This window comes from Halichoeres trimaculatus, unplaced genomic scaffold, assembly GCF_033239565.1.
Source record: "Halichoeres trimaculatus isolate MK-OKI-2021-1 unplaced genomic scaffold, fHalTri1.1 fHalTri1_scaffold_13, whole genome shotgun sequence".
Taxonomy (NCBI): domain Eukaryota; kingdom Metazoa; phylum Chordata; class Actinopteri; order Labriformes; family Labridae; genus Halichoeres; species Halichoeres trimaculatus.
In genome coordinates this window covers 25,071,150-25,094,673 of record NW_027437191.1, presented here as the reverse complement: position 1 = coordinate 25,094,673, position 23,524 = coordinate 25,071,150, and the positions used below count along the sequence as shown (strand labels likewise).

General features: G+C 40.4%; 1 protein-coding gene across 1 annotated transcript; it reads right to left on the bottom strand.

Moving 5' to 3' along the window:
* Positions 1-6,833: 6,833 nt before the first annotated feature.
* Positions 6,834-22,712, bottom strand: slc35d3 (solute carrier family 35 member D3). Its single transcript, XM_074684571.1, has 4 exons — positions 21,926-22,712; positions 15,643-15,853; positions 12,553-12,710; positions 6,834-12,458 (listed from the first exon to the last, which is right to left on the bottom strand). Exons 1-4 carry the CDS (start codon positions 22,148-22,150, stop codon positions 11,724-11,726), a joined length of 1,329 nt encoding a protein of 442 aa, XP_074540672.1. The 5' UTR covers positions 22,151-22,712; the 3' UTR covers positions 6,834-11,723.
* Between the last annotated feature and the right edge of the window lie 812 nt (positions 22,713-23,524).

The following is a 23,524-nucleotide window of genomic DNA, read 5'->3' as shown; positions in this document are numbered from 1 at the left end:
CACAGCAGCGAGTGTATACCCAACATTCATTTCTCTGTCAACACATACTACTATTTAAAACACATTAAAACAGTCTTTACTGATTGCTCTAATTGTTTTGTAGCATATTAATTTGATGATGCAGGTATCTGTTGGAGAATATGGATTCTGATTCTTGCTGAGACAAATTTAGCTCTGTGAAGAAAGTATCACATCAATAAAAAACTGACCACAGGGGTCAGAGGTGAGTTTAACATTATGTAATAGATGACCTAGAATTATAAGCAGAGACTCTTTCATGTTCACAAGACTACAGAAATGAAAAGGAAGGAAACAGCTATATGGAGAGGTACAAAGGCTTTTTGAGTTTCAGATAAGGCCCTAATTAGGAACAAGACATTAGAGTGGAGGAAGTTACTCATGGCAGACATGAAAGCTTTATTTGAAGTGTTTTAAACTTGGAACAGAAGATTGGGGTCGACCGGACTCCTTGATATGGATCCGTGACACAAATTTATATGTTAAAGCTTTGAAATGTGTCTGATGAAGAGTTTTTTTTTAATGTCATGGAACCCCATATATATGTATTTATGTATATATATATATATATATATATATATATATATATATATATATATATATATATATATATATATATATTTATATATATATATATAGAACCCCTGCCCTTCAGAAAGTCATGCCACTGCTTTGTAGAAACCCCCTTGGCCTGCAATTGGTCTTAACTGTATATATATATATATATATATATATATATATATATATATATATATATATATATATATATATATATATATATATATAAATATATATATATGTATATATATATATATATATATACAGTTAAGACCAATTGCAGGCCAAGGGGGTTTCTACAAAGCAGTGGCATGACTTTCTGAAGGGCAGGGGTGGAAACAGCGTGTTCTCTGTATTGTAGAGTGTACCTAAGCCCGTGTTTTACAACCTCTGAAGATTCTTATCAAATAAAAATCTGGAGATAAAACTTCTTCATTAATATATCTTTACTTATACTTTTTATGTCATGATTATATCCTTATTTGGATTTTTTTATCTTTTAAACAAGATTTACCATCTCATGAGTATTTCAATTTCCTACCTTCTATTCTTGACTCTTTTTCTTATAATTGAGACTTAACAATTTCAAAACCTTTTTTTCTATGAAGACCAAGTCTCTCCTTTTGTGTTTATAATCTGGAGAAATTAGTGCCCATGCTTAATTATTTAAATGATCTGAAAAGTTTTGCAGTTGACCTCAACAGTGGATAGTTATCAGGACATATTACACACATTAAAAATATTGATGTGTTTTAGTAGTTTTAAAGCATTTGTTGTGGCTCTACGTTGATTATACTCCTCTGAATTTGAATTTGCATTTCTTGGTTGTTTATTTTTTTCACCCCTCTTGCCTTCTTTTCTTCTCACTTGCCTTGAATTGTCAATCTGCAGAGAGCCTGTTCCTGCAAGTTTGTTTTGTCTGCGCTGTTCATTTATGTTCTGCTAAATCAGCTCCTGAAGTCACTGTCTCTGTTCCCTCCTCTGCTAGCTCCTGAATACAACTCACCCTTCAAACTGTACATCATGGAAGTCTGCTGATGTGTTACGTCATAACTCTTAACAACACAAGTCATCAGAGAAAATGGGATATATACTAGGTGTATCCAGAAATCTCACATGAAAAATGTTGGTTCGGTCATTTTGTGTGATAAGAAAAAAGGAAATTAATTCTGCGTTTCAAAACCGAGGAGAAGAATGAGCGAATATTCCGATATGTAAAAAGGTTTTATCTTAAACGTTGTGAATCTAAATATTCAATCAGAGCAGGCCGGTGGAAAATGTAAAGCAGGCCTGAGTCTCTTCGGCGCTCTGCCTATCTGGAAGAAACACACCTGGCACCTGGCTCCATGCAGCAGGAACGTTTCTGTAGTGTTAGTGATTAAAGTAAGCTGAGCAGCATTTTCTGTGTCAAAGTCTTAAAACATATCCATGAAGTAAATTACACTGACAGACTCAAAGAGATGAGAGACATTAATGTGGAACCTGCTAAACTTCCTTTAATCCATTTAGACATCAGAGTATTTACACTCTTTCAGTAGGCTTTCATCCACTGACTGTCTTTTATTCCTGTAAACAGCTTTACTTACATCAGAGTCAGATTAGACTGCATTACAGAAACACATCAATAAAGCTAAATGCTATTTAGTCTCTGAAGAAAAGAGTTTAAGTCTCAGTTTTAGTCTTTAAAGCATAAGCCCAAGAACTTTGAGGTTTTACGTATTTTCAGCTCAAATTGTTTGGATTCACTGAATTCACTCAGGAGCTATGTTGCAGTTTCACCTCTCATTGGGTGCGTTTCAACCGCAGGGGCTAGATACTTTTTTGAAGGAATATGATTCATAACAGCCAGAACTGGGGTGCAAGTTCAGTTCTGATTTGCACCTTGAAATGGCCCAGGAAAAAACATGTTGAAATACTTTGATAACAAGTGAAAAAAATAAAATTAGATATTTCAAAATGAGAGGTAAAAGGCAAAACTATAAGATGTAAAGCTGAAAATGGGATTTTTTCTTAAACAAAATTATTACAATTGAAGGTATAATGTGAGAAAAAAAATGTACTTTGTGAAGGTAAGTTTTCAGCTCTCAGGGTTTTATATCTAAAAGGAGATGCTAAGAAATATTACAGTAGTGAGTCATGAGATTGCATGACTCCCTTTTCCCCCCTCCTCTCTGAAAGCTTAACCACGGTTCACACATAAACAGACTTGGGGGTATTTCTCTCCCTGACTGCTCCTTTTGTTTATTAAAATCATTCCACGTATGCAGCAGTCTGATAACATGTCCCCAAACAGCCTCTGGTTGCAGTGGAAGTGTCCTACAAAAAAGCAGATTTTTTTGTGAACTGACCTCGCTTTCACAGTCCAAAACAGAAGAAAAACATCAGACAGAAACTGAACGGACATTTAACATCTTTAGTCACATTCAGATTCATTATTTCTGACTTAAAAAAGCTGCTTTTAGTGCTGCTTGTGCTTCCATCTTCAGCTTGTGTGTGTGTGTGTGTGTGTGTGTGTGTGTGTGTGTGTGTGTGTGTGTGTGTGTGTGTGTGTGTGTGTGTGTGTGTCAAAAGAGAAGATTAGCTCCCTCAACACACATATTCACCTCTGTCAGATTCATGTTTCTGTCTGACAGCTGATACACTTTGGAGGAAATCCACCTCACACCGAGGGGAGCTGTGTGTGTGACTTGTATTTCTATCTTTGTGGGGACTACAGCCCAGAGTAGGGACATGTGCTCTAGTTTTGGTTTTACGCTTTTTACTAAATCCGATGGTGATAATTGGTGGGCAAGTTATGTTTAAAGATATTTCCTGTTTAAAAAAAAATGCTACTAAATTTTTGAAGCAGATACAAACATTAAGTTTTGGGTGCAATTTGAGGCCTCATGCAATTTTTTTAAACATTTTATCTGCTATTGATACATTCTTACCTTTAGGCAAAGTAGATGTTTTAATTGTGCTTTTGATTTGTTTTTGTTTTTTTAAAACACAAATCCTACACACATTGTTCTCAAAGCAACAGTCTCAGAGTTTCACATCCCCAAATTTGCTACAATTCTCCATGTGGGTGTCGTTAATGTTTTTGTAATAATGACATAGGTGGTTGAATACTTTTTGGAATATTGAACTCCAGGTCAAAGCGTGCACTGAAGACCCAGCCCTGTTTATTAACTGTTGTACAGATCTGTGTGGGGGGTCTATTATGTGCATTCCTGTCATTATTGATACAGTGTGTAATGGTGTTGGTTCCATTGAGCGCCTCACAGCTCAGCACACAGTAGATGATGTGTGACGGGACTGATGGAGACACTATCTGCTGGATGCTGCTGCCTGTAATGAAGAGAAGAAATACACATCTGTGCACAAAGATGAACAGAATATATTATAATCCAGCATGTACAGGGCTTTTGAATGCACAACAGAGGATACACAGGAATGGTATGAGGGTCAAGTAGTGTCACAGCACTCATTGTTCTTTTGATAGCTGATTTTATGCGTTGTCAGACAGCAGTGGTTGTAATTCCTGCCTGTCAGGTCTTCAAAAGAAGACATTATAATCTGACAGGCCATGATCTTAGTGCGAAGATTTTCCAACTTTTGTCTGAGAGCTTTCTCAAGAGCCTCACTTACAACTTAAAAAACGTCTCTTTCCGCAAAAAGCCTCAAAATTCGGCCCAGAGAAACTTTTTCACTTGAATTTAAAGTGGCAGTAATGATGGCAATTTAATAATCATGCTGAAAACTTTAGAGGTAATTTTAGGCATCAAGTGTGTCACACTCCTCTTGTTTTATTCTCCTCTGAAGTCGTTCATCAGACTCAGAAGCTCCTGACTCTGTGACCTGAACAATCTGAATCTCGTTTCGTCCATCCGGCTCACTGAAGTGGACCGGGGCTGACAGTCGAGTCAGCTAAACGGCTAACGTCTCCACATTTGGAGTTGCAAACTGTGTGAAATCACTCAGTGTGAATAGTGCTGCAGCAGCTCACTGGCTGATCGGCTGGGAGACTTTACAACTCGAGCACCTCAACTCTGACTTTGAACTCTCCCCGACAAATCAATACTTCAGTTCAGCTTCTTCTACTTCACCTGCTGGAGTTCTGGCAGCTCTCATCCTTGCAAATTTATAATGAGATACGGCATAAATATCAAGCATCCTCAGATTATAAAAATAACTTAAAAGAGAAACCAAGAAACAAAAAACATGTTAGCTTGTGATAGGATCATGTAGTTTAACAAAGAGGCCAAAACTTAAGCTTCCATTTTCTTTATATTGATTAACAAAGTGGCTAAAACATTAGCTTCTTGAAGTGTCATTTAGATAATGTTCCAGCTAATATCGTTAGCCTCTGATTGCATTATATTAAAGAATATGGATAAAAAAGTTAGCTTATGATCGCATTGTTATCATCAAGAGGAAGATAATTATGTGAACAATGTGACTAAATCATTAGCTTCTGATAGCATCATATAGGTTAATAATGTGATTCAAATATTAGCTTCTCTTAGCATAGTCATATTTGTCAACACAGTGACTAAAACCGTTAGCATCAAATTGGTTGAAAATATATCTTAGATATTAGCCTTGGTTGGCTTTAGCAGGCTAAATAACATGGTTAGCAAAATGGTTAGCAACATGGCAGAGAAGGTGAACTAAACTTAATCCAGAGCCAGGAGGAAAACTGTAAAGAACTCTCATAATTTCATTTCACGGTCTTGTGGTTTGTTGATTTTTTAATACCTTTGTATTGTTTTGTGTATATTGTCCAGGTTGTTTAAACTATTACTAAAACAAGCAGATTCTCCTGACTCTGTGCTTGCTCTGTTTATTTCTTCTTTCCTGTATTGTCTGTAAGTATTTCCTCTTCATTTGAGACATGTTTTTAAACTTGAAACCCAACAAGCCTCTCTACATTAATTTCACCATTATTCCCCTTCTCCTTTTAGAAACCAAAACAAACAGAGCTCAGGGTTATTTTCCTGTTGCAGTGTGACGACAGAAGTGAGAATTTTCTCTGCTTGGGACTCTTTCTTAGGATTTTGTAGCTTCCAGCTTTTCATCCGTGAGAAGCTGTGAGCACAAAGCTCCTGAACTCAGCGAGCTGTCTTTGAAAAGTTATATGAAAAGCCAAAGCAGGAGACGTGGAATCTTTTTCCCTGTGAGTTTATGTCTCTTAAAATGTTTGATTCCCTGTGAACATGATTAGTTGAAAGGGAGAGAGAAAAAAAAGCAAAACTTGTGTATTTTTTCAAAAAGCAGAAAGTGAACAGAGCCAACAAACCACTCCCTGAATGAGTTTAAAGCCTTTTCAGAGATGAAGTAACGGCATGTTCTGCTGACTTTCAACTAAGAAGCTGTTTAAGTCTGAACTGGAGCCAAATTCATTCGTTTTACTGAACAGATAAAAGCAGGATGTCACATTTCTCCTCCTCTCTCCCTTTTTACTTCACAACACCTGCATCTTCCTCTCTCTTTAAGACTCACTATTTCCTACAAACGACTTCTTATCAGCGACCAGACAACCTGCAGATTGTTCCATTACGGGCAGCTGTGTGTGTGTGTCTGTGTGTGTGTTTGAAGGATAGTTTCAGGATGGGTTTCTCCTGCAGGAAGGTGCTGAACGAGCCTCTTGGAGGGATAATTTTCTCCTGATTCCTCACTTGTTTTCCAACCTTCGTTCTCCTTCTGCAGGAACACGAGACCTCCTTTCAAGGAACTCCTCAGAGTGTTGGAAGCACTGACCCACAGCGAGGTCTGCAGGGTGTGTGTGATGCAGGGGAAACAAGAAGCTGCAGTAAGAAGTTTGCAGACAGGAGTGCAAGAAAAATCTGTAGAGTGTATCCATGAACTGATTAAAAAAAAAAAAAAAAAAGGGCCTTTGAACTACTTCTTAGAACACCAGAACACCAAAACCGCATTTTTGGTCACCACACCAGCAGATTGTCTTGTGATTCTAACAAAGCTCTTAAAAAAACACTCTGCAGAGTGTTTTCCCCTGGAGTAAGATAATGATTTCTGCCATAATGATGAAACATTCACTTTCAGGGAGCAAAAAACACCTCCTCTGTAGCTCTATTACACACACACACACTTCACGAACATAATGACCCGTGTCATAGAAATAATAATCTAATCATACCTGTGGGTTTGCAGAGTGAATCGTGATGTCTGTATTGTGCAGTGAACCTCATCTGCAGAAGGAAACCCCCTCATCCCGGTGGAAATGTCACAAACTACACAACACTTAAAGTCCCGCTTGAGATGTTTTTATATATAAAAAAAAGAAAAACTCAATCCACTTTGCAAAGAACATGCTAATTCAAGAGCAGATAATCCTTTAACATCATCAGACACTTTTCTTTTCTTCTCAGGAATGATACACAACATGGACAATAGGTTCACGTGCAAATAAACACAATCATACATTGAAAAAAAAAACCTGGGATCCATTGTTTCCTCGCTCAGGAGAACAATGTAACATCAATGAAGCATGATTTACAATGATTTCAGCCTAACGCTGACTTTGTGTCTATGAAAGTGTGTGTGTTTATGTGAATTGTTAGGATGTTGTACACAGAAAAGAGCTGAAGAGTGGGCACGTTGCAGCCAAGTTTGGATGTTGATTTCAGACCCAAGCTCTTTAAAATGATGCTTAATGGTTGAGACTGAAAAATGCAATTAAAGCTCAGGTTTGTGTCGATTTTGGCACCCTCAGTGGCACAAATGGGAAATCTCTAAATTATTTAATAAAATCAGAGTTGACGATGAGTTGACGCAGTCAGAGCACATCTTCTGTATTGTTGTGTCTGTGCCCCATGGATCAGATACAGGAGCATCATATAATTACTGGATCCCGGAGCAGTGACGCATCAAGTTACATAAAAGCAGATTGAGAGGGACCAGAAGTCACACAGAAACTACCGAAAAACACCCAGTGACTTTCAAAATAAAACAAAGTGTGTCCAAACCAGATGGTGCTTATCATGACTACAACAATAAACAGACAAGAAGGAGCAGAGCCAGACCAGGAGTCAACAGGTTTGAGGTTTTACAGCCCAACATGAACCAGGAGAGGATCATCATTGGGGGAGAAATCCATTTGTCTGTGACTCCAGCTGTCTGGAGGTCCTGATACAAGCGGGTGTGAGTTGATGAATGGGTGAGCATCCAATCAAATAGAGGTTGATGTATTCCTGACATTACAAGGACAGATGGAATGCAGAAATGTTGTAAATACAAAAAGCAACAATCACAGGATTTGCCGTTAGCATCAGTTTGATGTGTAATTATATTTAAGAAGAGTTGCACATCATGCTGCCTGAAAAGGCTTCAGTGTCAGGGGAAAAAAATGACTATGCAGGCCTATAGGGTTGAGGCAAGTCAGAAAATCAAAAGACCCATTACTCAGAAGACCTGTTAGTCAGAAAATGAAAAGGCCTGTTAGTCAGAAAATCAAAAGGCCCATTACTCAGAAGACCCGATGGTCAAAAGACCTGTTTGTCAGGAAATCAGAAGGCCAGTCAGTCAGAAAATCAGAAGGCCCGTTGGTCAGGAAATCAAGAAGCCCGTAATCAGAAGGGCCTGATAGTTAAAAGTCCTGTTAGTCAGAAAGCCTGTTAGACATAATGCCTGTTGGTTGAAAGACCTCAGAAAGCAAGGTTAATCAGATTTGAATAAAGTTGATATTCTTAAGATCTGAACTAGTTGTCTGACTGACTGGCCTTCTGATTAACAGTCCTTCAGATTTTCTGACTAAAAGGCTTCTCTTTGATGATCCCATTAAACCCCAACTGAAATGATGAAAATATTTTATGGATCCCATTTTACCTGTTGTTTTATTTCTGCTGGTAGAAAACTTACTTTTAAAGGTAGACATTGGATTTTCTGTAAAAAATTGGTCTTTGAAGTATTGTGTGTGTATTGTGTGTGGGACTGGTTAACACTGGTGCCCTTTGAATTACTCCTGTGGACCCTAACATGTCAATAATAACTCTTCAGTATGACTGACTGCTGAGGAGAAAACATTAAGCCTTTGACTTTTTCAAATTGGCACATGAACATGCTGACATACCTGCAGGTCTCACTGTCACTCAAAAAGGAATTCAATGACAGACCAGAAACCAGAAATATAGACACTGTATTGATACTGTGAGCACCTCTTACATGGCCCAGCTTGAATCTCAGTGGTTCTTTTATATTGGAGTCATGATACTCTGTTCATGTGTTATAATGATCTAATATTAATAATAATATTTACTCAGATTGTGACACAAAACACTTGATTTATTTCAGCTCGTGTCAACATCTGGACTTGCAGCGATTCACAAGCTTCATATGTAACAAGTACTTAAGAAAAACTTTCAAATACATTCATGCTCTTTTACCATCCTGAATCCAAAAATTTCACATCAACAGTCCATGATGAGGGATCAAACCAAACAGACCGAACATCATGCTTCAACAGTCACATCTATCGTTTTTATAAAATGCCAAATAACACGGAGAGCAGGAAGCTCCAAACAGCCCACACCCTGTTTGCAGCAGCTGGAGGGGACATCAGATCTTTGTAGCGTTAAATGAAGTTTGGAGAGTGTGTGAAAGGAAATCAATACCAATCAATATCAGCGGCTGACAGCTCTTTCTCTCTCCACACACATACAGACCTCTGTGGGTTCTCTGAGGAGTCAGATTTAAAGGTGAGGAGAGAGATGTTTGAGTTTGGAGTTAGAAACATTTATATTTGATATGATGTAATTGTAGAAATGTTCAGCTGGCTGATCAGAATCGATTACACATGCTGCGCTTTGTGATAGCAAACCACATAAGCCAATAAATGAAGTTGCTCTATCATCTTAGGGGGGTTGTTTTTATAGTTTCTGATTCACAGAATCTAATTTATTTGGCCAATCAACAGGATGAGACTTTTTGCAAAGAGATCTTTTACATAAGGATCAGAAAGAAACCAATAAGTAATGTGCAGTTTTGTCCACAGGGGTCGCCAAAATCAACACAAACCAGAAGTTTCTCACAGCAGCTTTATCACTCTCCATTCACTGCTTCATAACAGGCTCAATATCTCAGGGAAGACTTCTCAGGATTGGAGGAGTGAATTTAAAGGTGTAAGAGAATAAATAAGGAAAGGATTTGAGGGTTTTCAGCGTCTTGTGTTTTGAGATGAATTCTAAAATATCATGGACAAAGCTGAAACTGTTTTTTATGTATTTTCAAAGCTTTTATGCCTTTAGTCAGATAGGAGAGGACAGTGGATAGACCAGGAAACGGGAAGAGCAGGGAGTAGTGGTACGGTTTTCCGGTGGTACTGCTCTGTTTGGCCTGCATCCATAAGCTTCATGCAGAAATACGGATGAAATGAACACAGAGCACAGACAGAGCACTCTGTTTGTATCCGGATCCGTATTTAACAGTGAGCATAAATGGGCCGCAATCTGTCAGAAAGCTGGTCATAAAAAGAAATAAAATTTACACTAACTATCTCCTCCCCCCACGCGTGTTTTGGCGAATCATAAAGCATTTCAAAAGTCATGTACTGAAAATGACAACATCATCTGAAATGACCAATATGTTGCATCCCGCCTCAGGTAAAAGGTAATGTTGCATCTGATATTAGAGACCACATCACTGCAGTGCTCCTTTTAACTATTTTATTCAAGTTTTTTGTTATCCCTCTGTTTTTGTGGTTTAAATCTTTTCCACCTCACAATTCGCTCTTATTATTCATTTTACTTTGTAAATCACTTTGTAACTGTTCTGTAAAGTTGGCAAGTAAAACTCCAAGTACAAAAAGCTAAACTGGACATTTTTACCAATGATATTTTATATGACGGACAACTGCAGGTAAAATCTGCATAAAGCCAACTGGCCTTCAAAAACCTTGCTTCCCGCTGCTGCTTCGATGGAAAATATTGACACCAATGCCCTTTCAAAAGCCACATTTCTCATCACAAAATACATTTGACTTTGTTTGAAAAGTCAAAAGTATTTTGCACTTTGTGTCAAACCGAAATAAAAGACCACTGAGTTACTTTTGAGCTTGAGCCAAGCATGCAGGCGCAGCTACAAAGACTGATGTCAACGGGAAGCTGCATCACAAAAGCGGTCCCCATCAGTCATGGAAAAGCAGCGCAGCTTTCATTTACGTAAGTGAGCAGACACCAGTATGAAATAGATGTCATTGTTAATATGGATTTTAAAATTGCTCTGCAAACAGATCGTTTCTTAATGTGGGATTAAAATGAGATTCATTTTGATTAAAGATAAAATCCTTGACAGCCCTACAAAATCCTATAACTTTTACTGACATTTGTGATCAGTTATCCTCATCTCCAACTTCTTTTGTATCAAATCCCACAGTGGCTCAGTGCACAGTTGTTTGATGGTACCACAAAAACGTCAGGTAGAAAAATGTGCAGACAGCTTACATATTAATGATAAACAAACAGGTAACGGGTGTGACAGGGAGCCAGGGTCAGACCAAATATAACCTGGATTACTTACAACTTGTGGACATGCATGCTCAGACAAATGTTGTTTTGATCCACAAAAGCATTCAGAAAGTTCAGTTAGACCTCCAACCAATCAGAAACAAGAACTCACCCAGGTTTTTTTTTTAATAACACAAAACATAAACTCAGTTGTCTGCTGTTTCCGCTGCAGTTCCCTGATGCACTCGTTTGTGGCGAGCTGGTTAGTCGATGGGGACACAAACCAAACTGAATCATGCTAAGAGCTTGTTCCCCGCTGCACGCCACCAAGCCGAAGCAGACAAGAGGCAGAATTTATCACTGACGGGCAGCTTTTCCCAAAACTTTAACTTTTTCCACCAGGAACCTCTTTTTAAGAAAATCACTTTCAGTTTCCTGCTTTTAACAGAACTCAAAGCGTATTCTTTGCACTCAAAGCTTCACGGTAAAGTAAAACTTTTAGCTCAAAGCGCAGGGTTTCATTGAGGTATCACAGCAGCAGCAGCAAACATGACCAGAGTACCCGACAGGCGTTTGATCAGCGCTTTAAACGGGATTAAAGAGGTTCCTGATGGACAGTTTGTCGTTTTAAATCAGCTCGTGTCCTCTTTTCTTCCTTCATTTTAATTTCTTAACTAGAGTCTGTCCGAGGTGTCCATGCCGCCCTCATGGACTCTGCTGCTCCATGTTATCAATCAAAGGGTCTTTCTTCAGAAACTGCAGGTGTCTAATGGATCTCCACACCCCAACATAACTGTCACTAACAGACTGACCTGTGGTGGTGTTTTCTCTCTGGATGTGCTCCCTCTGCATCTCTAGCGCCTCTTTATCGGTCATGACTCGAGACGTCACGCCCGCCTCTGATTCTCCTGTCCAAACCTCTCCATTGGCCAAACCAGCTGGTGCTACCTCCATCTTTCCGTCGCAGGTCAACACGCCTTCCATTTCCTGATTTGCTGGATCAGATCCAGCACCGTCAGCTGGACCGTCGCCGTTCAGCGGTGGTTTTTCTCCATACGGCTCTCCAGGTGGACCACCATCCTTCCCAGAGTCCTCCAGGTCCTCGTACAAGCTCTTCTTCTTCGTCTCAAAGTACTTCACCACACAGTATGTGATGGAGCCGATGGTGTTCACCACCACTCCGCCAATGAACAGCCCCGTGGGTGCGACGTCGCTGAAAGCCAGCATGCCGACGGTGATGGTGGCGATGCTCTTCACCACGCCGACGAAACTGGTGGTGACGGCGGAGTTGATGTAGGTGCAGTGCAGCGTGGTGAAATTCATGGCACAGCCAATGAAGATGCAGAAGACAAATATGGTCGTGATGGGGGGGTTGTTCCAGCCTTCGTAGGACCACATGTTGATGGTGTCCATTGAGATGAAGGAGCAGATCAGAAGCACCTGAGAAGGAGGCGAAGATATGAAGTGTAGAAGATGAGTTATGAATGAAGAGAATGAAACAAAGAGATATAAATGTCTGCTTGAGCTTCCATACCGGTGAGGCCATGATGGCGATGGCGTACTGCGCCGTGAGTGGCCCATACTCGCTGTCATGACTGGTCTTCTGGATCAGCACCAGGTATGAGGCGTGAATAATCACTGCCAACACACCTGTGACATAACCAAAGGGATCCCCAGTGAGATCACCGGCACCTGGAGAGAGGAAATTAAAAGAGGTGAAGATCAAAAGTTTAAGAATTAACGCCAAACATTTTCCTTATGACACACCTCTCTTTTTGTTTTTAACACTTGGTTTGTTCTCGAGTGTCGTGGCAGCTAAAAGAGGAATGAGAACGATGGAATAAGGAAAAGAGAGAAGGGAAAATAGGAAGAGTTTTCAGAGGAGACAGGAGAGGAGATGAATACAGCCAGACAACGGAGGAGGAGGAGAACGAAAGGCAGAAGAGTAATCCTGTGAGTCCATGTGGGCTGGAAACCTACAATCAGACTGAATCACACCAAAAATACACACACAACACTAAGAGCCTGATCTACTAATGGTTTCAGTGTATAAAAACTATAGCGCCTTCAAAGTTGATAAACTAACCGAAGATTGAGCCTGTCGGATGAGCAGAATAGCATGTGCAATTCATTCAGTGTGTCTGCCGTCATGAATACGTCTGATACATCTGAACACGCAAAATTCTTAGAGGAAGATATGCAAATGTATACATTTAAGCACCTGCAAAGTGATTTATCATACTTGAAACTGTTAGAAGCCGCCATTGTTGTGTCTTTGAAAAGCAGGTGCAAAATGGCACAGCGTTACACACAAACGGTTGCCGTCTTGGGGAGCGAAGGAGGCAGAGGTGCAATCAAAGACAAGGGAAACAGAGAATCTCTCATGGGCGTATTCACATATTGGAATGTCAGAAATAAAAAAAGGGGAGACATATCGTCTATCCAAAAATGCTATTTTTGAGCTTTTGATTTTTTAACCGGGGCTTTGCTCTTTGTTGACAAATACAGAAGTGTACACTTCAAAAGAAGCCAGGATGCTGTGAATTATGCTGGAAAAACAGATTTTCATGATCTGTCAATCAATTAAAGCTAATTTATAAAAACTAGAGCAAACACAACATCACATGTCAAAAAAAAAAAAAAAAAAAAAAAAAAAAAGTTGTTTGATGAAACAGCTTTTTAATTGACTGGAGCGACATGTTCCAAATCCCCTGGGGTAGGGACCCAGTATAAAGGTTTATATCAGCAGGTTAGTCACATGACTGGATATAGAAAAGAGACTCTAGAGAGGCTGAGTCTTTCAGAAGAGGCTCACCACTCTGTGAGGGACTGTGTGCACAAATACTTTGAGAACAGTGTTCCTCAGAATTAGTGGATTTCATCATCTACAGCAGTGATTCTTAAAGGGATTCTTGATGTCCAGTGTCCGTGGATGTTTCCTCTGTATTCCTTTCAGTCAACATCTGTAGCAGCTCTTCTTCTGTGTACTCCGGTTCATACAGGTATCCTTTTGGTTCCAAAGTGAATGAAACTTCATCGTCGCTGTCATAGTCACTCATTTTGAATTTCCTCCACTGCCTCACAATCCTTAGAGTACAAACAAAAGAATTACGATACTTGATCAAACTTACACGAGGCTACAACTGGCGCCCGAAGCATAGCTTGTTTACATTCCCAACAGCTGAAAGGAGGAGGGGGGACGGAGTGCACTAGTGCTGCGCGGAAGGATACATGACCAGTTAGTTAGGTCCAGATAAATGTTTATATTTCCGAAGACTTAATGCACTTAAAAAATATTTTATGTAGCGTACTCTTAAACTGTGGTATTACTTTTTGATTTTAGTTCTTGTGGGCAGAGAAAATAGCCTTTGAATCCAGTACGGTATTTCCCTGTTAGCGCCTATTTCCTCGTCACCAGCGATTAGCCACCAATTATTTAAAGTTTACAAAATGAGTTACTTACTTACTTATTACTGAAAGATTCTTGAGAAACCTCTTCAAAACAGGGACAAGGACCAAAAACCAAGAATCTTTGGAAATGATATTTAAAAACAGACATGACTCTGTACTACTGTATGGACTCAAAATCACTTTGTAAAACCATCATCTCTGTATCCCCAAAGTCAGGTTCAAACTGTTCCATGCAGGAAAAGGAAACCAGATCTAAACACGATTCAGAAACAGCTGAGACTTCTATGGACCTGAGCCTGATTTTGATTCAGACTTGGTTTTTCACAAACAATCGATTCATATGAAAAGTGCAGTTGGTATAAATAAAATATTGTCTTAAGAGATCAGAACTTTTTTGTACTGGGCTGTACACGTTCATCTCTGCTGTAAAGTTTGACATTTTAACTTGGCACTCTATTGGGATGGACTCACTTTCAGACACAGCCTCTAGTGGACACTACTGGAACTGTACTTATTTGCACTTCTGCTTTATATTGATCTTTTCAAACACAACTCTACCTGTAATGTGTTTTGCTCAGCACTTATTTAAAGCCCCCTCACGTGTTTTTTTTTTCTTCAGCCCTTGAAAGAAATTTACCCACAATTCATTCTTCAGACACCGTACTTGCATGCAGAACGTTGACAAAATGACTTATCCTGTTTGATTGATCCACATATGTCTGAAAGATGGTAGTACTTGCTTCTCTTTTCAGAGAGGAAAGGCGATTATCACCAAGATTAAACCCAGAATGATTAATCTGTCCATTAAAATCATAATCTGCACATTTCACACTTGACGTTTCCGACCCCCCTCCTGCCTGAGAAACACAGAGCGGGGGCAGCAGTGGTGTGGGAGATTGATTCAGGAAATGAATTAGCTGTAGTTTTTATTTTGTTTATGAGCTCCAGATCATTAACGGTAATGGGAGAGGAAATTTTACGGGTGGGAAAGATGATTAAAGGATCTTTACAGGAGCAGAAAGTAATGAAAGTGTTTAACAGCCGAACATGTGATGGAAAGCTGTGAAAGTGGGTTTATCATGGAGAAAACAGAATAATCATGAAACTCTGGATGTAGGGTATCTGTTTCTTGTGCACGCTTTCATTGTTTAAAATGAGAGGAGCGCTTCCAAAGTCTGTGCATAATGTGTGTGTGTGTGTGACATGTGTTTACCAGCCAGTGCAGCGCCCCCTGTGGTGATTAGCACAGCAGTGACCACTCCGATGGATGGGATGCCATTCCTCAACACGCACACCCCGATGCTGAGAGTGAAGAGTGGCAGACAACGCTTAAACACAACGTACATGGGAAGGCTGAGGCCGCGCAGAGACCACAGGGTGAGCGTGGACTGCAGCGTGGAGAGGATACACACAGAGGCAAACTCCTGCACAGAGAGAGAAACACACACAGAAACAGGTTTTTGTGACTTTGAAGGACAGTACATCAGCGTATTTTACGACTCTCGAGGCTTTAGCCGACCTTACAATAACTGCATGAAACCCACTGGGATGAGCTGATTGTCCCCAAACGGGAGAGAAGTCCCCCTCGTGTGGCTGCGTGACATACGTGTTGCACAGAACACGCTGGGTCACAATGACAGCATGTCCACAACGATCTCTATCCCGACTGAAACAAAACAGCAGCTTGTTCTTTGCGCTCTGACTTCAACAGAGGAGTGATAAATGCAGATCATCGTTCTGGTTTGATTTCTTGCTGTAACTTGAATGTTGGAGCAAATGCTTCTATATCCACATTTTATTGTCCTCCAGTTTTCCTGTTACACTTCTCTGCATTGTGTGTTTGTTCTTAACTGTGCAGGCGGAGCCGTGGTGTCAGACACAAAATTAACCATATGCTGTATTTCTGATGATAAATGAGTGAACCTGACACTTTTCTTGGTCATTACATCATAATTAAGCCTTATGAGAAAACTGTGTTCATTATTAAGCAATTAAACCTCGAGTTGATGTGAGCTACAAAATCTCCGCCAAGCTTAACCACTGTACAGGTAGGAAGTGGAGTGCTAACAGATGGTACTCGACAGAGCTACACAGCTGCATTTAAACTGGACATTGACGAACGTAGGACCACAGTTTAAACATCTACCCCTCTGAGAGCTCTCCAAACACATGATGCATCTTAGATTTTGCTGCAACTTATTTTATGAATTTTGTTGCAATTTTAGAAGACTTTTGTTTTAGGGAGAACATAATTTTTTTCTGCCAAGCGGTGCAGTGGTTAGTGCTTTTAGTCCATCACAAGAGGTCATCAGTTCAAAACCTGGTAAAATACCAGAAGGCCAGTTTGTTCAAAGACCTGTTAGTCAGAAGCCCCATTATTCACAAGAAAATCCAAACTAGTTTTCTAACAATGGGTCTTCTGTGAACAGGGAGGATCCCCTTTCTGGGCACTCACATAGACTTCATACAGCGTGGCCAGTGTGGCTCCGCCATTTACCATTGTAAAGTTTTGAAGCCAAAATTCCCCCCATCACAGGCGCAGCTACTAAAGCAGTTGTGGAGCCAGAGTCTGCACAGTAGAGACTGTGAGGGATTCTGGGAGAATCTGAGTGGAGCCGGGTACAAAAAATAATAATCATTTTTTTCTTTCGAGAGTCTAATCACTCTTGATTCTCCCTCCTGACATATTTTACAATCCCAGAAAAAAATGCACAAGAACGGGAGCTGTCAATCATCATTAAACATGACGTAAAACCTTATTTTTAACCTTGTATAACGAATGAAAATGAAATTTTTCAGAAAAAAGAGGACTTCAATACAAGGTAGCCAAATGATATCTTCAAACCACCACAACAATCGGATGTAAGAAACATTTCTAGGAGGTGTTTTAATTTTTTAAAGTTTGACCACAGCCCATCTGGAATGACTGGAATGACTGGAAAGACACATTTTTTGACCCATACTACAGCCAGCCACCAGGGGGAGCAGTTTTTGTGGCAACCTTACTTTGAGCCGAACAAGACAACGTTCATTTTTTTTAATATAGTCTTCGGGCACTCAAGGTACTCCAGCTTCCTCCCACACTCAAAAACATGCTTATAAGATTACTTTGCTGATTCTGAACTGTGAGTGTGTGGTATGTCTGTCTCTGTTTATCAGCCTTGTCACTGACTGGTGACCAGTCCAAGGGGAACCCAACCTGCCCCCCGCTTGAGGACAGTTCGGATAGACTCCAGCCACCTGCGACCCTGGACAGGATAAGGGGTATAAGATGGATGGATGGAAGAACATGATTTCTTTAAAAATGTTGGCTGGTCCTGAGTTGAAGACTGGCGTATAATAGCCCACTGTTATGAACTTATTTTCTACATATACTTCAAGGAAGTGAAAGATACAGAGTGTTTTCTACTGGAAGATTTTAGACCAGTGTTTTGCTCCACTGTTATAGAAAAGATGGATTAGAACTTATCCAGAACAACTCCTCCTAGTTGTGGTCAGGACAGGATCAGAGCATACCATCCTATCAAGACCTGCAGCGACTGTGGAGTTAAGTTTTCAAACTACAACCAGCACCAAAGGTCTTTTACATGCCAGAGAAATAACTTTTATTTGATGTTCAATGCTACATTTTTACTCTTTGGCTGGTTACGACACCAAAATCTTTCAGGGATGTTTGGGATAATGATGAAAAATATCTGCTTTGAATAATGTCTGACCTTTACCTCAACAGAGGTGAACAAGAATATGTTTGATTCATCCACCTTGACTGCCCCATGCAAAACCAACTATTACATCTGCTATGAAAGTCACCTGACACTTTTCAGAAGGGGCATCGGGGTTTCTGACTAACTTGGTGTTGAACAGGACAGGTTTTCTGTCCAGCGCTGATTGTTAGATTTTCTGGAGATCTGAGCCTGTTTATTGTTTCTTCATCAAATGCTGACCTTTACCAGGCCCCCAGGGGTCTCACACAGATTCACATGATCTTGACTCCAGTGGTTGCTCTTTAACAGAAATCTAAGATCACAGAGGACCTGTGGTGGCCTTCAGGCTCTGGAGGAAGTCGGCTATAGGAAAAAAAAAAAAAGACCAATGACGTTCTTAGAAGACTTCTACCCAGGTGATCGGAGAAAGTCATATTCAGTTGTAAGCTCAGTTCTTTTTGTGCCTCAGGGTAACCAAATCATCACACCCCAAAACCATGAGAGAAATGGGACCTAACCCCAAAGGGTCCCTCCGATGGTGGCAAGAAACACAACCTTTATTAATATCATGAAATAACCTGTGTTTGGATATCTTCAATTCCATGAAGCAAATTTGCAATACTGGGCAATATATAAAACTAGGTAGGAATGACTCTTATGATCAAACATCTATCAAACTGTCAATTTCTAATCTTAGAGGTACTAGTTAAGCCAATAGACCATGCACCTCTTGAGTAGCCAAACAACTTCAAGGAGCCCTTGAGGGTTGGCAAAGTCTGTTTTAATGATTCTCAACTCAAGAGTCTTCACTTCTAAAAAGATTTTGGAGGCAGATCCCTTTGTGTCAGGATAAAATTTATATCATAATTTCCCCACATGATCTTTGACGAGTCGAACCAGCTTCTAGGTTTCACTAAGGGTGGTTTTTAAATGGCATTCAGCCCAACAATCCTCACATCCTTAATTCCAAACACAAAGTGCTTTACCTCAAAATGTCAAACTCTAAAGGTCCCTGATTCATCTGTGAGATTCAGTCGCCCTCTGGGTCTCCAAACAAGTTTACCCAGCCGCTAGAGACCAGTTGGGGCTGTTTTACATGGTACTGGACCCTAAAGTATTCAGATACTTGTTTCTGAACCAAAAGTTGAGAAACACAACTTTCCTCAACAATACCAAGCTCCACCTTTAAGGTTTTAAACTCTTCAGGACCTTGATTTAGCACTGAGATTAAACCACATTTTCCTCTGGGTCTCACAAACATGGTCGACCAGTCTACAAGGTATTTCGAGATACTGATCACTTTCAGTTTGAGTAGTAGATGTGTTAAAATGAAAATAACATGAAAGAACTAAACAAGACTAAATTTATGAAATGGAGCAGAAAAGACAAAAAATGATGCATGAGAGGGAAAAAACCAGAACTATTTAGGGCTGAGATTTTTTGTTGTCTTGTCAAGTTCCTGATCCTGCCATTAAACAATCCTGGCACTGTGTACCCATATCGCCCCATTGGAGAATATTTCCCTTGGTCAGAAGCACAGTTTGCTGTTTACGCACTGACACTGAAAAACACTGACCACTTATCATCTGGTATCAAGAGACACCTGAGGGTGGTGGAAACCCATACCAAACCAGTACAGGTTGTATTGGTAAACCCTGATCCTGTTTGCGTTTCCACAGCCTGCCACGCCCTTCTTTGTAGGTGGGGTGTAGGCTGGATGCCGATAGCCAGCTATGTACTGGCATTACAGCATAGCAGCAAGACACAGTTTACCCCACTAATAAATCCAATCAAGTAGAAAAACATGCCAGTTTCATTGCAACAGCATTTTCACGCTGTTTGGTGACACCGTTTTCAAAAACAAAAAGAAAGTTACCTTCAGGAAGTCAGCTGGAAAATTTAAACATGTAAGATTTATGTGTTGTTCTTTATTACTGCTGTTGCACAGGAACTGATGATTGTCACAACTAATCAATGGACCACAGTATTGGATCTGTTTGTGTGGCACCCCCAAAGAGGGTACCAAAAAAAAGTGGGGTCAGTAATTTGGGGACCTGTACCAGTTTTAAGCCACGTTTCCACCAAGAGGTTCAGTTCGATTCGTCTCGGCACACATTTTACGGCGTTTCCACTGACTAATCACTGATCTCCACATAACCGAGATGGGCTGTTCCACGTTGCGGCACCCTTCTGTTTGGGTGCCAGACTAACCCAATCTGATCTCGGAAGGTGGAGCTACAACACTGCAGAACGTTGATTGGACAAAAGAATCGACACTTAACGTGATGGCAGCTGCATTTCTCCTGGCGGCACACAGCCTTCTCTGACACAAAACTTGATTGCACTTTATATCAAAGAGCCACATGCCAATCACAAGAAGACGAATTGCTGCTCTTTGTTAACTGTGTTGCGTTTTCTTCTTCGTTGGTTTTATTAGCGGAGTACACCGTGTCGCGCTGCTATGGCGACATGCTGCTATGTTACTGATGCTGCTGTCGGCATCCAGCTTACATGCTGCCTACCATGAGGGGGCACGGTTGGCTGTGGAAACGCAAACAGGACCAAGCCTGACTGAGCCAACCCATACCAAACCATACTAATCTGAACCGGACTGCTTGGTGGAAACGGGGCTTTAGTGACTAATTTATACAGAAATCACTCAAAAAAAGAGTCACTAAAAACAAAATTCATATGTTACCTTCACAATTAATGAATATAGCTGTAAGAGTTGCTGGTTCTTGGTCATTTCCCAAAACAGCCTCTAGAGTTTCTTTAAACCACTTGTTAGCAAAGTCATGGAAGTATAAATTATAAAAAATTATCTAGTACATGTTCCCATAAATCTGACCCTCAACTATTTTCTTGTGATTAGCCAAGGGTTACATCAATTCAAAAAGCCCTAAATTTGTAAGTTTCATCCGTGTGGTGAAAGAAAATAAAAGCATCTACAACATCAAGACGAGTCATACAGACCCCCCCAAAATTGTTCCCAACATGCTGTGTTCATGTTCTACATAGACTTTCTTATTTGTAGAAGTAAATAAATGCTTTCCCTTATTTTCAGCAGCAAGAGAGAAATGTTGTTCTTTTAATTTCCCAAGATGTGTAGAAGCTGCTGTGCTGATTTTGATTAACTGTCCTGACTTTAAAGTCAATGAACCTATCTGTCAATCAGCAACTCAGCCAAACTGTCAGGTGGTCAATTATCCAGTCAGTCAATCAGCCAATCAGCGACTGGAAATACCAAGGGGCACTTTTACCAATATTAGAGGGGGAGGGGACATCCGTGCCTTCAATCATTTTGAAGTTTTCCTCTAATTTACTCCAATTACTCTTAGAAAACTCACATTTTGAGGCAAAACTGTAGAAACTTAATTGAGGAACAACTTTTTTTCTCCCAGACACAGGTCGGTGAGAAAGAGTCTTCTGCAATTCAACATTGTTTAAACATTAAAATCACATCCTCACCAGCCTGGGAGCCCATAATGCTGGTCAAAGAGGGTTATAAAGTGAGATTTTAAATGTGATTAAACCATCTTTAACAACTTTAGCAATCACGTTTTCAACAAAAGTTACAAAACTCTGGGTTTTATTAGCTCCCTTTAGTTTGTTTGTATAAATTTTGATCAGATTTAGAGTGTAAGTCCTCATCACAATCATCTTTAAATCCAGATCAAAAGAAAAAGTCTAGACGAGCTATAGGACAACAGATCATGAGACCTTTGAGTAAAGTTTAAGAAATAACGACTTTCCGAGAGCTAAATGTGCAGACTGTGTGTAGGTGAGTTATACCTTGGATAGCTGCAAACTAAACGGTGGGATCTTGACCTTCCCCAGCCTCCTGAGGATCTCCAGAGTGAGCGCGGCGGTGCTGCTGGTGAGGAGCTGGATGAGCGTCAGGAAGGTGAAGTGATAGTTCGTGATGAGGAACTTCAGCAGGATGTTCAGAGAGCCGGAGAAAACTCCGTGCGCCACGGCCACGGAGATCCCCAACATTCTGCTTTTAAAGACATCCATGGTGAAGGTTGGCGGCTCTGTCCTCAAAGAGAGTCACACAGGATGAAAAAAGTGAGAGCAGCCTTGTTTGGAAAGGTTCAGTCTCGAAGATGAGGAGGACAGTTTAGGTTTTACGCACAGCTTCGACGCACGGAGAAACCGGGGGAAAGGAAGGACGTGAGGAGCTACGCTTGAACCGTGGGAGAGGAGAAATCGCCCTGCCTTCAGGAGTTTTTCATTAAACGGTGAATCAAAGTGAGAGCTGAGGGTGTTTCAAGTGATGATAAGTAGCAGGAAGATAATCTTCGGCTCCTCTTTTCGTTTTTTCGCCAAAGCTGCTCTTCAGTCCACGAGCTGCTCACAGTCAAAACATTTAAACACTCACATATTTGTGTTCCAATTCCTACTCTTTCGTAAACCCCAGCAGAACTCTTCTTGCGTCACTTTTCTTTGCGCATTCTGCCCCTGAACCAAATAGACCCTCCGGTAACTTTCAGGAGGACGAAAAAATAAAAAATAAAAAGAAAGGAGGGGTAAGAAAAGAAAAGAAGTGACTCCCCCTGGACCAGAAGCTGCAGCAGAGTACTGTAGGAGCTCGGCAGATGTACAGGAGGTGTACAGTAGAGAGGAGGTCGTCCTCTGAGAGCGCTGCGAGTGAAATATGACATTTTGCCGCAGCGCCTCTTGGCTCTGGACCCGGGAGAGAGATAGAGAAGGAGAGAAAGAGAGAGAGGCGGGGGGCTTTTCCAGCGCACTCATTCAGTATTCTGCTTACAGCATCCAGGAACAGCTAATCTTTGCTCTGTGCACTTCCTGAGAGCCTAAAGTAAAACGCTCTCTGTTTCTGTTCCGTGTCCTTGTGCGCGCAGGACAACGACAAAAAACACAGCAACCACTTAAAGCTAAAAGTGCAGATGAATGAAACTAAACTGTGCAGAGGCTGTAATAAAAATCAACCTCTAGAAAAAGTATGGACACACGAAGACTAAGATTTATTTGAAGACTGCAAAGAGAAAGACATACAGCAATGAGTTCACAGCGTGGCACTAGCGTGGCATTGAAAAACTTGGATGCTGCACCACATACAAAGGGTAATTTATGTATCAATCAAAGAAAAAAAAAGAAAACAAACTTAATAAAGCTCTGCACTGTGACACAAAGAGTTCATAATGTTGGGTAAATTTAAAGTGTCTGACCTGAGGATGGACCTTTAAAAAGTTCATGGAATCTCCAAACTGTTAGCTCCTGTAAGGAACTTTCGGTTTATGTTGACTTTGGCGCCTCCTGCGGCAGTCGCAAGTTTTGTCTTGTATGGTCTGGAAAAAAAAAGTTTTTTGTTTTTTGTTTTTCCTTTTTTTTTAAATTAAGTTGCTCCATATTAAAAATATGTCAAAC

Excerpts from the sequence above, each read along its gene's own strand:
- slc35d3 (XM_074684571.1), bottom strand. The coding sequence starts at position 22,150 with ATGGATGTCTTTAAAAGCAGAATGTTGGGGATCTCCGTGGCCGTGGCG. Across the intron at positions 15,854-21,925 it reads TTAGTTTGCAGCTATCCAAG|GAGTTTGCCTCTGTGTGTAT; the intron begins GTATAACTCACC and ends CTCTCTGTGCAG. Across the intron at positions 12,711-15,642 it reads AGGGGGCGCTGCACTGGCTG|GTGCCGGTGATCTCACTGGG; the intron begins GTAAACACATGT and ends TCCTCTCTCCAG.